The following is a 16,105-nucleotide window of genomic DNA, read 5'->3' on the forward strand; positions in this document are numbered from 1 at the left end:
ATATTTCACTACCTGAGTATGACACTTGTGTATGATGAAGCAGGGCATTCATTTACTAAAGCACATAGCAACTATATACATATACATACGGTATATCTGTTGGCTTGGCTGAGAGAAAACCACGACAAAGAACACAATGTATGTGCAGCTGCCCCCATGAGGAAAATGAGGTCACTTCCTGTCCCCAGTGTTTTTGTAGGTGATGAGGGGGAAAGCAGGGGGGGGGGGGGGGACGCATCCCCCAGAGGATCTCCCTGTAGCTGTAGTGGCTATAAAAAGCAGTTTGTAATCCAGTTTTCTGACAGAAAACTCAATTGCTAACCAAGTGCTTATTCCAGTAGTTTTGTCATACTTTGTCTGCGAATTCGCCTTAGGTGTCTGTTCATCTTGGTTATTATAAAGATACAATCTGTAAGTTGTCCTTGGTCTTCCTCTGACGATAGAGAGACGTGATAACAACAATGTTCAAAGTATAACATTTTGTGCCAGTGTTTTATGTCCGATTCCGGTGCGCCGCCTGCTTCAAATAACTTTATTAACATTGTCGACCAGCAGGTGTCCTGCCCAACACCAGGGTCTAAAAGTCTCAATCAATGGAAGAGTAGAGAGACCTCCTCCAACCACTGCAGATGTACTACGTTATTATATTGTATTATAATATACCAAACAGATTGATTACAATAAAACCGTATTAATTACAATAAGACCTACAGTATATTGAAGCTTTAACCAATCTTGTATTTCCTCTGGGGGGTGCCACCTCCTTTTTTGTGTAAAAACAGGATCTCGGTTTGACTCCTCCCCTTTTCTTAGTCCACTTCCTCCCGGGTGCTTCTGTGTTTATTCCTACTAACAACAACAACACTACACATTTAGGGCCCTGGTCTTGATGAGAGATGAATTGTTCAGTGATGAAGCTGTGATAAAGGTCACCCTGCCTGTGGCCTGAGCTAACGCTAGACCTTTCTGGCCTAGATGGGAGGGTCCCGGCTCAGATTTGCGCACACCCTGATTGGTTCACCGATCTGTCCGTCAGCCCCGGTCTCTCCTCCCCCCCCCCAGTGCAGCACCGTTATTGTGTCGACCAGAAGCAGAAACCACTGGTTGCTGGAGTATACCATTCTAACGGACTGTCAAAGTTATTTCCACAGAGTCGGCACACGTTGTTTTTTTCTTAGAAGGTGTGGTGGGTTCTTCAGTCATTCTCCTCATTTTCCTCGCATAGCCTCGTTTGAAGTTCCACTGGTAATGATTTCCTCACGGTGTTATTTTGAGGGGTGCACACCGCTCAGAGCCCTGACGTCACGTAATTTGGAGCGACGCCTACGCGGTTGACTCCCACTTTTAGGCCAGTGCAGCCCATGTGTAAATCCAGGCTTTCATTTATACATAGCAAAGCAGATCACAGCAAATACAACCCTAACCATACTGTATATATCGGCTTTGTCGGGTAGAAACCTCATTATGTCCAAAACCGTTACTTTGCAGGATTCAACTTATAAAAATGGCAGATCTACAAGCTCAAAACGCGCCACGAACACATCTGCTACCCTTGACACTTGTGTGTGTTACTGTAGTGTGATCAAGTGGGCCAGTAGAGCGTTCATTTACAAAAACAATAACTCAGAAAATGAAAGCCTGGGTATATCGAGGCTACGCTGCCTGCAAGGCAACGATGACATCTGTTTCCAGATGCTGTGACTTGGTTCTAGTGCAGCTTCAGTGTGACTCTGGCTATGTGTGTCACAGTTTGCATCCATTGTCAGGCGGTTGGGAGAGATTCATCACCACCATGAAGGGAACACAGGATGTACTTATATCGTTGCTGTGTCGGGCTGTATATCTCCAAATTTTCTGAGTTATTGTTTTTGTAAATGAACGCTCTACTGGCCCACTTGATCACACTACAGTAACTCACACAAGTGTCAAGGGTAGCAGATGTGTTCGTGGTGCGTTTTGAGCTTGTAGATCTGCCATTTTTATAAGTTGAATCCTGCAAAGTTTTGGACATAATGAGGTTTCTACCCGACAAAGCCGATATATACAGTATGGTTAGGGTTGTATTTGCTGTGATCTGCTTTGCTATGTAATATGTATAGCAAAGCAGATCTGCGTTGTGACATGCGTTGTGAGCTTGTAGATCGGCTATTCTTGCTATTTTCCGTACGAGGAAGTATATGGCGTAAGTTGCTATAAAATGCTGTTATTTATTTACTATTTATTCAGATCCTTGACTTGTATAATTGGATTATCGTTCGTAACCTGCAGTGATCTCTGTGTGTTGCCCTAGTATAGGTCTCTGCCTGTCTGTCTGTATATTAACAAAACACATACTGTCTCCATGCGTCCAGCTCTCAGAGCAGACGGAGTCAGGTAGCGTTCATTCATTTACTGTCAAGGTATTCTGTGTTCTTGTAACCTTAGCTAAACCTAACAGTCTCAGCTCCGCCACAGTGGGGGGTTGGGGTTGACTTAATGTGATTTGTGATCCACTTGAACTTAAACCCTACTGTATGCACTTAGTTGACTGGAGTCTCCCATGCAGGGTTCTCTACGGATACAGGAAGAGTGGGCACCCCCTTAAAAAAAGAATATATATATACTAGAATTTCGCGGCCGCTTTGCGGCCGCTCATCCCAGAGTTACGTTGCCGCGCACTATGGGAAGAAGGTAATTGCGGGAGTTGACTCCACATGTAGTAACGGATGGGTTATTAGTTATTATTATGTGTCCTTATTAGTGTAGTGTAGTGTAGTCAACACGTTATGACTCATACACACTGCCCGGTATTTGCTCCGATTATGCTGTCGGGGAGCATTTTTGGCGCTGGCCGACAAAACCCCTGATCTGACGTTAAGCGGTGCCCAAAAGTTATAGATCACAAAGGCTTTGCAGGTAGAGCACATGACATGGCCCTAAAAAATATATATAATTTTAATATAAAAAACAATTTTTGCATCTGCCGCTTGAGATGACCTGAGATGACTTGATTGATTGACATAAAAAAGGGCCTGTCAGCTCAAACACACAATGCAATAGTTGTTGTTGCGTACAATCATCAGTAGCAAAGTCAAATACCAAAAATAAAAACCCTACCATTTCCATTCCCCCCCCCTCTATTTCCCATTCCATGTGCGTTTGTCTTATAGTTTCTCTGGCCTCTGTACTACTGCCACCTACCGTCCATTCATTGTATTACACAGTGGGTGAAAAAAACACACCCCTTAAGACTAAACCCGACCCATCAGAGGTGTGGCTTCCAGAGGTACCTTTGACATGACATTGTGTGTGTGTGTGTGTGTGTGTGTGTGTGTGTGTGTGTGTGTGTGTGTGTGTGTGTGTGTGTGTGTGTGTTTCGATGTGCAGGGCGTTACTGAAAATGAGCACCTGTGCTCAGCTACTTCCCTGGGTAAATAAAGAAAAAAAAAGAAAGGTACCTTTCAAAACCTATAGAAGTCAGCCTGGTACAGATGAAGGGGACACCACTGTATGTAGCCTCAATTACATTTTGTAACTATTTTCTGCAATGGGATGATAGTTTTATTTGGTGGGTATATGACTGGTCGTTTTGAAAGTAGCTCTGAAGTAAAAAGAAGTGTGGGCAGCCCTGGTATAGATGAATATATATATATATATATATATTCATTCCGTGGGTAAATCCCTGTAGAGTGTAGACTACCCACATATTGGTAGCCTTTATTAGGCCAATATTGGCGTTATGCATTTCACTTGAATAATGTTGTGTGCGCACGTGCGCGTGCAGAGAAAGACAGAGTTATTTAATGAAAGTGAAGATTATAACGTCCTGTATTGGTAGCCTATATTAGCCCAATATTGGCGTTACGCATTTCACTTGAATAATGTTGTGTGTGCGCGTGCGGAGAAAGACAGTTATTTAATGAAACTCAAGATTATAACGTCCTGTCTCGCTGCCGCCGTGTATAGGCTGCACGGCTATACCTGTGTGTGTGTGTGTGTGTGCGTGCGTGGCGTGGTGAGAGAGAGAGGTCATGGCTTCCAGGCGTCCGTGTGCGTGTGTGTGTGCGCAATGAAATGTACTCGGCAGTATGGCTGGCAGGCGAAATGGCGAATTCGAACGGTGTAATTGTAATAGTTTGGGACAAACCAAAAACTGAAAGAACAATGTTGATGTAACTAAGAGATTCACTGAGAGAGCGATATTTAATATATAGAGATTTAGAAGGAATAAGCAAAATCGTGAGGCGAAAATTCCTCTCCTTCCTCGTTTCTCTTCTCCTGCGGGAGATCAAAATCAGATTCTGAGAGCTAGTGTGGGCCTATTAGAAGACAGGGCAGTGTTGCCAGGTTCGCGAATTGTAAGCGAGTTGTAGTGTGTGTTGAATGGCATTTGAATGGCATTTGTGGGCTTGTGAATGAATTTTCTCACATGTAATTTGTGCTCACTTGCATAGACCTGGCGAATTTAGCGTGGTGAAAGGGCAACAGTGTTCCGGGGGTGTGGGTGCTTCGGGCGATAATGTTTGTAGTAAACAAATGCATTGGCGGCGTGAGTGGCAGTGTTTGGCGAGTGGTGTCGAGTTTTGGCGTTCGGCGCGATAGGCGGAGATAGTGTTGCAACACTGCAAAGGTAAGTGTGTGACGTCACTGCCGTGTGAGTGTGTGTGGGTGTAGTGTGTAAGATGGTGTTGTGGGTGTTGCAATAGCGACGTAGCTGTTGTGGCTTTGGGTTTCTTGCCATGTGTTGGGTACAAGTTCTCTAATGTTATAATAGATATATATATATATGTGATGATGTCAGCACAATTGGGCAAGTGGGCATGGCCGTTTTTAGCCCAATGAGTTTTTTTTCCGCTAAACGAATGCTTGGAATGGATTCAGCATCATGAAAACCCCCTAGTTTGACACGTCACATGCTACATAAAGCATGATGAAAATATGCCGATTACAAAAATTGCTCAACATATGCAAGTTAGCATCCGGCTGGGGACCCATACTAAACATTTATAACATAAAACGTTGGTGTCCTCAACATGTCCGGGTTCACAATGGGGCCCTACCACTGCTGGTAGGGCTAGATTACTGTTCCTTTACCCTTGCTGTAGCTATCATTTAGTGTGCTGGTGCTTAGGCAGTGTTAGACTCAGGTGTTTACATACTGTGTTGGATTCTCAAGTGTTTCTGTGTGTACATAGAACTATTTAGCTGTTACTCTGATTAGTGCCATGTTGAGACAACAGTGTGTGTATCTGCAGTGTGTGCATACTTACTCCGCTCAGCATCTATTCTGAAACAACAGTGTCTGTTCTGAATCCACAATCCCTCTTCTCAGATGTACTGTAGTGTCACACACACAATTGTAGAATATTGTTGTCATCTACAAGCACACAACGCATCGCGATGTGATGCCTTGTGAGGTTGTAGATTGTTTTGGATACACAAGGTTTTCACCTGACGAGTTACATCTCGCATCGCTTATGCAAGTACATAAAAAAGTTTAATTATTTAGTTGTGGTTCCTCAATGTTGCAGCAACAAAAGATGGTATTAAGAAAAAGAAACAGAAACGGCTGACTATGTACTTTAGTCATACTGTTTGTACATTGTTGTCTCTGCATTCTGTGACTATTACACTTGTTTATTGACTGGCTCATGCTTTCTCTGCATATTTAGATTTTGGACTTGTAAGTTGCTCTGGATAAGGAGCGTCTACTAAATACCTGGATTGTAAATTGTAATTGTACATTAATCATACTGTAGAATCGTTCCTGTGCATATAATAGCTCCTACTTCTAAAACACATATGTTTGCATATCCTTTATTTATGTCTGTGTATGGTAAATGGTGCACTTATGTAGTACCTTTTTCCAAAGCACTTTACAAGGTGCATTACATTCCCCCATTCCCTCACACTAATTTTTCACACTAATGCCATGCAAAGCACCAACCTGTTCATCAGCAGCAGTCAGGGGTTCAGTTTCTTGCTAAAGGACACTTCTACACTAACAAAGGGGGAGCCGGGGATCGAACCGGGAACGTTTTTCACCTTTCCTCCTGAGCCACTGCTGCTCCATTTGTTGTGTGTGTGTGTGTGTGTGTGTGTGTGTGTGTGTGTGTGTGTGTGTGTGTGTGTGTGTGTGTGTGTGTGTGTGTGTGTGTGTGCTCAGTCAGACCGCAGTTTCTCAACAGAAACATGATGTGCAATTCATCTGAGAGTTATTAGCAGTACATACGTAATACGCACATACTGTGCAATCCTTCAAAATGTACACAGGCACAGTATAATAAGGTGCCGTTGTGCATTTCAAAAGTCCTTGTCTAGTCAAGTCCAGTCCAACTCAGTTTAGGTTGAACCCGAACCCGAACCAACAATATTATAAATACAGTTCACAATACTGTATCTCCTGTATCTCCCTTCAGGTTGCATGTCCACTTTGCACTCATTGCTAGCTGTAGCTGAGTGCTAGTTTAACTCGGAGAGTGTTTAAAAAATGGGCTCTCCCTAACAGCTATATCCAGAGTTAAATGAACACTCAGGCCTCCAGTACAGTACAGTACAGTACAGTACAGTACAGTACAGTACAGTACAGTACAGTACGTTGTCTGTTGAATGTTGATTTCAGACTCTGCAATTAAGGAAGTGGTTTGTGTACAGTGGATTGGGTGTGTCAGCTCACTATTCAAACACAGCATAATTCTTTTCACCCCAGCGGCAGTGAAAAGTGAAAGCACTGCACTATGACAGACATGCAGCCTCACGCCTCAAGAGAATGGATTGAGCCATTTTCGGGCCACTTCTAAGAGCTTGTTTCCGGCTGTGTTTACTGGCGTTCTGCAGTAAACTGGACTTTGTAACACCCACGTGCTTCCCTTCTTCAAATATGATGTAACTGTTGTGTTGGTTATTGCTGATTGGCCCCTTTGAAGTGGCGTATAGACTTTGGTTCCCTAGGAGAAAGTACCTCGGTGCCCTCTGGACTTGACAGAATGGTAGACAAGATATGGAGGAAAAGCTGGCATTTTTTAGAAAACAGGAGGTGGTCGTTGCGCGCAAAGCAACGGCCGTTTAGTACGACTGAATGTACGATTGAGTGAGTACTAGCCTTTCAGTTTGTTTAATGATTACTTATAGCTCTGTTGACATGTGTCTGAGATCAAGTCAAGTCTTTCAAACCTACAGTATTCGTTCAATTTATAGACATGTCTGATGTCAGCGGAGTAGAATGTATAATTTATGACATGACACGCTTGCAGACATTCTTCTAATTGTAATTATTGGAGACACTCTTAGCTCCTTTAATCAACATTCATTCAGTGTTGACTGAAATGTCAGCCATGTATTGAGAAGCCGTGGAATCAGCAATTCAATGAAAAAGTTGCATTGGTAAACTCAAAGTGCATGACTTGCCTTCGGCTACGTAGCTCTGTTTCAGGTCTATTTGCATGTTCAGAATCACATAATGCGGATGTTTCTTTGTAATAATTGCACAAATGGTGCCGTTTCCAGGTAACCGTTTCCACATAGCGTGCATGTGTTACGGGCGTTCACTGTGCTTGTCTTGAGTCACAGTATTACACACTCATCATCAGCTCATGTGACAGGAGTACTGCACAGTCAAATCTTTTTTGTAACTCTGAGAGTCTTTACCATTTGCAAACTCTCTGGGTTAACAACCTTTGGCACCGAGTGCACAATCTAATAAGAAGGAACACAGACAGCGGAACATTCCCCCGATGAATGATGTCTGAAATCTGAATCACTTCGTAGTTCGTACTTTGTCAGCGTTAGCTTCCCATCGCTCATTTTTCGTCTTCTGTGTAGGTGATTAAAGATAAGCCTAATTTTCCTCTCTGTGTGTCTGTGCAGTGTGGAGGGGGATGGACGGCCCAATGAGAGTGGCCCTTCCCTGGATGGCGGAGCCAGCTACGGCCGCGGCCCGGTGACTCACGGCTCGGCCATCAGCCCCGACCGTTTCGACGCCGGGCCGCTGTACGGTCACGGGATCCAGCCCGGGCCGCCCCAGAGGCCCCGTCGGGCCAAGCTGCAGCACTCGCAGTCCATTCTCCGCAAGCAGGCCGAGGAAGAGGCCATCAAGAGGTCCCGTTCGCTCTCGGAGAGCTACGAGCTCTCCGCCGACCTCCAGGACAAACAGGTGCGCTGTCGTACACAACACCCAGATCCTCCGCGTTTGTTTAACTCCGAGAGTGTACACATAGAACCAAATGGACCTGTATGGTTCCATTTGTATACTCTTAGGAGTTACAAGTGAATAAATGAACACTGATAATGGTGAGATGTTTTTATAAAGCACTTTTCCAAACAGGGCTACAAAGTGCTTTACATGTACTTACATGCTTTACATGTATTTAAAGTGCTTTACAAGTTAACCCATTTTGGGGCGGGAACCCCTTTTGGTGTTAGCATTATGTACAAGCTACGAGCTTGTAGCTCTGCTATTTTAGAAAAATCGAAGAACGACATAGAAAACTGTCAGGATGTAGAAGACATTTTTAGAATCTGATCTCAGGTCAGAATGGGTTAAAAGAGCAGCAAGATGACCATAAAGAGTTAAAACAGAGTCAAATCAGTGACTAAATAAAACAGAGAAATAAAAAATCTAATTAAATAGATATAGGACGCAAGAACACACGTAAGACAATGACTTGTTTTCAGAAGTGAAACGTGACACTGATTTTTGCTAGCCTCTTAGATCCTCAGGCAGGGCCTTGCAAAGCCTTAGGAGACCTCGGGCAGCAAAAGCCTCATGATTTCCCCGGGTCATGAGGTGAGGGCACCAGGCAGCATATCTGAAATGTCCCTGCAGAGCTTTAAAAGACATCAGTAAAATCTTAATAAATATACTGTATTATGAAACCAGTGGAGACAGATGGGTGTGATATAGTCCCGATTCGGAGAATATGTTAGCAGCGGAATTCTGTACCAGTTGGAGACACGATATATAATAGTTGGGGATTATACTGTGTACAGAAGACACTCACTCTCTAACGACCTTCCATCATTCATTCAGTCTGTTCATATTACACAAACGGATGCTTTGACATTATTAGTGCTGATGGACCCTTTTGTGCCAAGGACCCCCATCTGAAAATGTTTTGTGCCAGGAGGGACCCCTCAGAAGAGGAGATTTGTGTTACATATTTCAAAATGATTCAACATTTCTCAAATGATGCTTTCTCTTTTTTAATGGGCCAATTAACCCATTCTGGGCGGGAACCCCTTTTGGTGTTAGCATTATGTTATGCTTTAGCTATTGAAAAATAGCTGATCTACAAGCTCATAGCACGCCACCGAGTGGCGCGCTACGAGCTTGCAGGTCTGCTATTTTTTTTTTATCGTGAAAATGTGCCTCAAATTTGGAATATATTTTCTCAGAACGAATGTCTCAAATCTTTGCTTCCGGAGGGTCCCTGGAGGAACAACATATTTTCAGATGGGGGTCTCGGAGGCCAATTACAGATAATTTTTGGCATTTCTTGACATGAAATATTGAGTGATATAGGCCTAGAAACATAGGTATTTCAGAAAACTGTCAGGATTTAGAAGACATTTTTTTTAAATGGGTTAATGTTGTTTCTCAGGTGGAAATGCTGGAGCGTAAATATGGCGGACGCTTCATAACCCGGCATGCGGCGCGCACCATCCAGACGGCCTTCCGCCAGTACCAGATGAACAAGAACTTTGAGCGGCTGCGGAGCTCCATGTCCGAGAACCGCATGTCCCGACGCATCGTGCTGTCCAACATGAGGATGCAGCTGTCCTTCGAGGGCCCCGAGAAGGTCCACAGCTCCTACTTCGAGGGGAGGCAGGTGTCCATGACGGAGGACGGCACCCCGCTGGCCCTGGTCCCGTCCGACTGCGGGGACCTGGATGGCCACCCGCAGGCCAACATGGCACCGCAGGTACACCGTTAGACCAGTGGTTCCCAAACGCATTGGCTCCAGACCCAAAAGAGAAATTTGATGTCGGAAGAGGCATCTACCTTTATATGTCTGTGTCTCCATATGTCTCCATATGTCGATCTGACATCATCAATATGTCGATCTTTACTCGCGACCCATAGAGGTTGGTCCGCGACCCACATATGGGGTCCACTGTTTGGGAAACAGTGTCTTAGTCATCTTCAACAGTATCCATAACATATACATTCAGTAACATAATTAAACTGTAACATAGTTTAACATAGGGGATCGGAAATGGACTCGGGCTGAATGGACTAAAAGCTTATATGCCTATCCTTTGTACATGTCATTATAGTTGACAAAAAGCAGCTGCAATCCACATAAATCGACGGTAAACAAGTTTCAGATTCAAGTACATAATTCTAAAACACAAAAGCCTACAACCATCGATAAGCGTGTCGGTATATACTGTAGATCCATATTAAACATGGATCCATATATGATATAATACACTATATTATAAATCCATTATTATGCATTATAAACTATGCATAGTACTACCATATATACCATATCCCACAATCCACCAATAATCAATTAATACTCGTATACCTACATATTATACAAAACGTTCATACTGTGATTACTGTGCAGGCCTGTCACCATTATTACATAATCACCTAGGTCGTTTTTTTTCCATAATCATCATTAGTGTTTCGGTATAAATTAATCTGTTGAAAAAGCTTGTAGATCGGCTATTTCCGCTATTTTTGAAAATGTTTGAAATTATCCAAAAAAGTACAGATGTTTCAGCCATAGTGCATTAACAGTAAAGTCAGTCATTTATTTGTATCGTTAAGTTATTTGCCACATCTGCTCTGTACATTTTTTGTTTACAAAGCCTAAAATGCATTTTATTTTGTGTTCCATTGTTTAACACCAAATGCAATTAAATCATTAATCACAATTATTTATATAGTTATTTTAATAACTGAACTTTACAACTAAATATGAGTAACTAAAATGTCCTGATTGTGCCAACCTTCCCCCCAGGGGGACCTGACGGACGCCATCACGGAGCTGGAGGATGCGTTCTCCAGACAGGTCAAGTCGCTGGCCGAGTCTATCGACGACGCTCTGAACTGTCGCAGCCTCCAGGGCGACGAGGGCCCCGACCCCGAGGCCCTCATGGGCCACGACATGGAGCGGGAGCTGCCCTACCAGGTGAAGCCCCACCGCGGGGCGGCCGGGCGCATGCACGACGAGATGCTGGCGTCCTACAGCGACGTCACCCTGTTCATCGACGAGGAGGACATGGCGCCGGCCATCGCCCTGTCGAGGTTGGCGGACCAGCCCTCCAGCACAGAGTCGGACATTCGGCTGCGCTCGGCCAACTCCTCCCAGGAGTACTGGCCCATTATGGACACTAAGGACGATGGCCGCGACACGGACACCAGCTGCCGCAGCACGCCGTCCCTGGAGTGCCAGGAGCAGCGCCTCCGCATGGACCACCTCCCGTTGCTGACCATCGAGCCGCCCAGCGACAGCTCGGCGGAGCTCAGCGACCGCTCCGAGCGCGGCTCGGTCAAGCGGCCGGCGCTCTACGAGCCTCACACCCACATCGTGACGTCGTCGCAGGCCAGCCCCAAGCACATCTCCCACGGCCCGCCGCTGCGGGCGGCGCCGCCCTCCTCCCGCGGCGGCGGCGACGACGAGGCGCCCATGCGCCACCGCCACCGGCAGCTGGAGAGCCACCTGGCCATCAACGGCTCGGCCAACCGGCAGAGCAAGTCGGAGTCGGACTACTCGGACGGCGACAACGACAGCGTCAACAGCACGTCCAACTCCAACGATACCATCAACTGCAGCTCCGAGTCGTCGTCGCGGGACAGCCTGCGCGAGCAGACGCTCAGCAAGCAGACGTACCACAAGGAGACGCGCAACAGCTGGGACTCGCCCGTCTTCAGCAACGACGTCATCCGCAAGAGGCACTACCGCATCGGCCTGAACCTCTTCAACAAGTAGGTGGTCAGAGCTTCGGTGGTGATTTTAGTGTGAATGACTCTCAGTTTGATACGCATGTTACATTAACTTCATTTAAATTTAACTTAACCTCTTGAAACCTATATGGGGGACCGGAGTCCCTCAGGGCTCTGTTCGCTTGTTGATCTGCTATGTTCTGCAAAGGTCTTCCCCGCGATAAGGATGCTGGGGTTTAAGTGGTTAATTAAATTTTACTCAAAAGTCTGTAACTCTCAAGGACGCCTGGGTTTAAACCACCTCATTGCGGTGAATGAACAAAATGAATGAACGAACAAATGAATGAAGTAATACATTCATTAATTTAGTCCCTTTAGTTATTGTTGGGGTATTTGCCACTGTGCATTTGCATTTTGCAATTGCATATAAGTAAAATGTGTCCTCTTCATTACCTATCCTAACTGTGCTGTATTCACACTGGCAGATACAAAGAGACAGAATCATTATTTTTCAATGGAAGCCAGAGACGGCTATAAGCTACAGAAAAGTAGAGCTGTTTCAACTTCAGCTACAAAGATATGAATATTCCTGTAGCTTTGTATCTTTGTATCTTTTGTATCTGCCAGTGTGAACACAGCAATTGGACACAGCGACGTCTATTCATTACAGCACAGAGAGCAGTCTTGGGTTAAGCGTCTTGCTCAGGATCAGACAAATTGTACTCACATGTTTCAAGTCATTTAAAAATGTCCCGTCTTACAAAGATGACTCCACATCATTCAGAGAACCACGCAGACAACATGAGTGTTATACAAGAAAGTAAGCTTTTTTATTTGACATGAATGAAGGATCCTATTTGGTTAAAATGTGCACTTGAATTGTGTGTGAAAGACCTTCTAGTGCATCTAGAGTGAAAGAAGATAAGGTATTTTTAAGTATTAATAACAAGAGCTTGTGACTAACTATATTGAATCCAATGGAACACAGGTTTCTGTTTTTCAGTCCATTTCCTGCAGTTTTGGACAGGAACGATATCATTCTTGTGTTTTTTGGTTTTCTTCTTCAGGAAGCCAGAGAAAGGCGTCCAGTACCTGACAGAGCGAGGGTTTGTTCCCGACACACCCGTGGGCGTGGCTCACTTTCTCCTACAGAGGAAAGGTTTGAGTAGACAAATGATCGGAGAGTTCCTTGGCAACCGACAGAAGCAGTTCAACAGAGATGTCTTGGAGTGAGTATGATCTTTGATTTGAACCACTTAAGCTCAATATACTTCATCGTACAATATATACTGGAAATTGGGGCGCCCGCTGGCCTAGTGGTCCGAGTGCATGCCACATATAGGCTCTGGCCTGACAGTGCATTGCGTGTTCGAGTCCCGTTCACGACGACCTTTGCTGCATGTCTCCCCTTTCTCTCTCTCCCTCTTTCCTCGATATTTTATCTATCAATAAAGGCAGAAAAGCCAAAAACAAATCTTAAAAATAGTATATATATATATACTGGAAATTGCCGGTCTACAAGCTTGTAAGCTTCTACATTGGCTATTGTAGGCATTTTAAGTATTTATTTTTGACCATAATATGCCCAGAATAGGGCTGCCAGTTAAGTGCACTTACCACATGCTTCCTGCGAGTTGCAATGACCCGGGTTCAAGTCAGACTTTCTCTCTACACTCTCCAGTCTAATAAAGCAATAAAAAGAAAAAACAGGAAGAAAAATAATTCCTAAAATATATAAAAAATATACGGCATTATTTGAATGGATTTAGATGTGGGGGAAATGACAGGGATAGAGTGATGCTGTTTGGTAGCACTGCGAGCGGATGTTGTGCCACAGGGCTGCTAGGGGCGGATGTTGTGCCCTCGGGACAACGTGGCCTACTGTCATATTGAGGAGAATTTAATAATAGAACTAGAGATGCAGAGTGAGTCACACTCAGAGCGGAATCTCCCTCAAACTCAATTTATGAAGATGCTGCAGGTGACAAGGAGGAATAACAGAGACGTAATATAAAGGAACATGCTCCCTGCTGAGATGTCTAAAGTCAATTGTAACTGGGATGTATGACGATGGCGGGAAGTCCCTAGTTAACCTCACATGATGCACCACCAATGTAATCTCAAATACAATCTGGTACAGCTAGCATTGATCTTTTTCAAATGGGTCGTTCTTGTGTTTTTGTACAAGATCAAATAATTGGTTCAGAGGAGGAAGCTGAGAGATCAAACCATGCACTGTTGTTTGCCTGTTGGTCCCAGTGTTTGTGTACTTATTCCCTATCTAATTTCTTGATCTCCTCGTGTGCGTGTGCGTGTGCGTGTGCGTGTGCGTGTGCGTGTGCGTGCACTCTGCAGCTGTGTGGTGGATGAGATGGACTTCCAGGGAATGGAGTTGGACGAAGCTCTCAGAAAGTTCCAGAACCATATCCGTGTTCAGGGAGAGGCCCAGAAGGTGGAGCGGCTCATCGAAGCCTACAGGTCAGAGCATATTGCTTAAATATCTGGGTTAGAGCTCACATTGATTGATAGGTGGTGCCGAGCAGGGACGAATAGTTTGTATAATCCTCATGGGGGCCCTGGCCCCCCGGCCCCCACAGACTCTACGTCACTGGTGCCGAGACACAAGAGACTGACACTTCAGATGTGCTAATTACTAGTATAATAATGAGGCTGCACAGTACACATTCTACAAAAACACATTGGAATACGATTCGCAACCCATCAATACTCGGCCTAACCTATGGCCTTCGTTATTGGTTGCAGAGTTCCTGAAACAAACATGCATTGTTAATGAAGTGAAGTAAGTGTCCCTGATTCCTGTGTGAACATCTGTGTGTAAACAATGGGTCTCCTGGACTTTCTTAAAACGAGGCTACGGTTGCGGGAGCCAAATGCACTTTGCCCCTTTTTGCAATTGGAGTGTACACATTAATGGCTGTTGTGTATCTGTTTTGATATTCTATGTGTTTACAGTATCCAAGATTATTCGTTTTTTTTTCTTTTTTGGTTGGTTGTCAGTTCAGTTTTAGTTTGATTCCACAGCTGGTTTGTTAGTTTCAAGTTTAGCTTTTAGTTTAGTTTTAATAAACCTTTAAAATAACCTAACACTAAATTGACTCAACAGTCATGTCTCAATGAACATCGTATGAACCAATGCTTCTTCATGCTTGCTGTATTGACAGATTTTATCAATAGACTAAAATTAAATATTTTTTTCTTACATTTCTGTTATACATTGTTTACATATACTTATTTATTTGTTATTTTATTAAACTTTTATTAAAATGTTAGTATTTAGTTTAGTGTGAGTTCAATCTAATAACCTTGGTACAGTAGTAAGTGACTGTGGCTGTGTTTACTACTGGAGGATCTGAATGATTTATTGATACTTGGAGGCAGGCAGTGGTTGCATTACTTTAGCTTGAGTAAATGTAGCAGGTTCTCACGCTATGATGAAAACCATGACAGAGCAGAAATATCCACTGCACTGTATGATCTTAACCACTTAAGCCCTATTCACACACATAGTCCAAAAATAGCGGATTTACAAGCGCACAGCGCAGTGTAGATGTGATGTGAGCTTGTACAGTAAAGGCGATGTTCGAAATTGAATTCGGCTCCGTTAAAAATATTACAGCCACTCAATCTGGGAACCAATCTGGGGTAAAAGAAAAGGAAAAACAATTTTCTCCCCTTTGATTTTGCCTCTGGTGGCACCACCCCCTTTTTGGTGTGGAAACAGGAACTCTGTTTGGCTCCTCCCCTTTGTTAGACCACTTCCTCCCAGGTGCTTCTCTGTTTATTCCTGTTAACCATAGAGTGCTCCGCCCCCTCCGCTATTCATATCAGTGGAAGTTGCTCAGTGGCGTTTTGAAGCAGCCCGAAGGACCGTCTATTTCCGTCTTTTTGGGCGCATTTCCGCATTGGACCACCAAAGTTTGGTGGTCCAATGCGGAAATGCAACCGAGCGCTCAATGTTAAAGCCCAGCTGCACAGGGTTTCCTCGTCATGAATCCACGGGTCCGACTGCAGTCCTTCCTCTTACCACTAGGGCCCAGTGCTTCAACTTTGGAGTGCCTCACTGGCCCCTTGCTGCGACAAACGACAAAACTACATGTTTAGGGCAGTGGTCTTGAGCAATTACTCGTTGGATGACTCCCCAGTCAACTAAGAATATAGGGTTTAAGTAGCTAATACCACATTTTTGCCAGCATGAACATGATTCAT

The 16,105-nt window shown here is 44.3% G+C and overlaps 1 protein-coding gene across 7 annotated transcripts in view; it reads left to right on the forward strand.

The window, feature by feature from the left end:
- LOC310862237 (IQ motif and SEC7 domain-containing protein 1-like) overlaps nucleotides 1–16,105 on the forward strand; it is a gene marked incomplete at its 3' end in the record, with an annotated part of 207,144 nt that overhangs the window by 178,977 nt on the left and 12,062 nt on the right. For 6 of the 7 annotated variants that reach the window (XM_083770038.1, XM_083770037.1, XM_083770032.1 and 3 more), the window contains 5 exons: nucleotides 7,846–8,131; nucleotides 9,579–9,899; nucleotides 10,953–11,920; nucleotides 12,946–13,107; nucleotides 14,234–14,356. In XM_083770038.1, the coding sequence (XP_083626164.1) occupies nucleotides 7,846–8,131; nucleotides 9,579–9,899; nucleotides 10,953–11,920; nucleotides 12,946–13,107; nucleotides 14,234–14,356 (1,860 nt within the window). Of the gene's footprint in view, nucleotides 1–6,936; nucleotides 7,070–7,845; nucleotides 8,132–9,578; nucleotides 9,900–10,952; nucleotides 11,921–12,945; nucleotides 13,108–14,233; nucleotides 14,357–16,105 lie in introns of those variants that run through there. The other variant, XM_083770033.1, reaches the window with a different exon arrangement.

This window comes from Protomyctophum parallelum (assembly GCF_964188405.1).
Source record: "Protomyctophum parallelum genome assembly, chromosome: 7".
Taxonomy (NCBI): domain Eukaryota; kingdom Metazoa; phylum Chordata; class Actinopteri; order Myctophiformes; family Myctophidae; genus Protomyctophum; species Protomyctophum parallelum.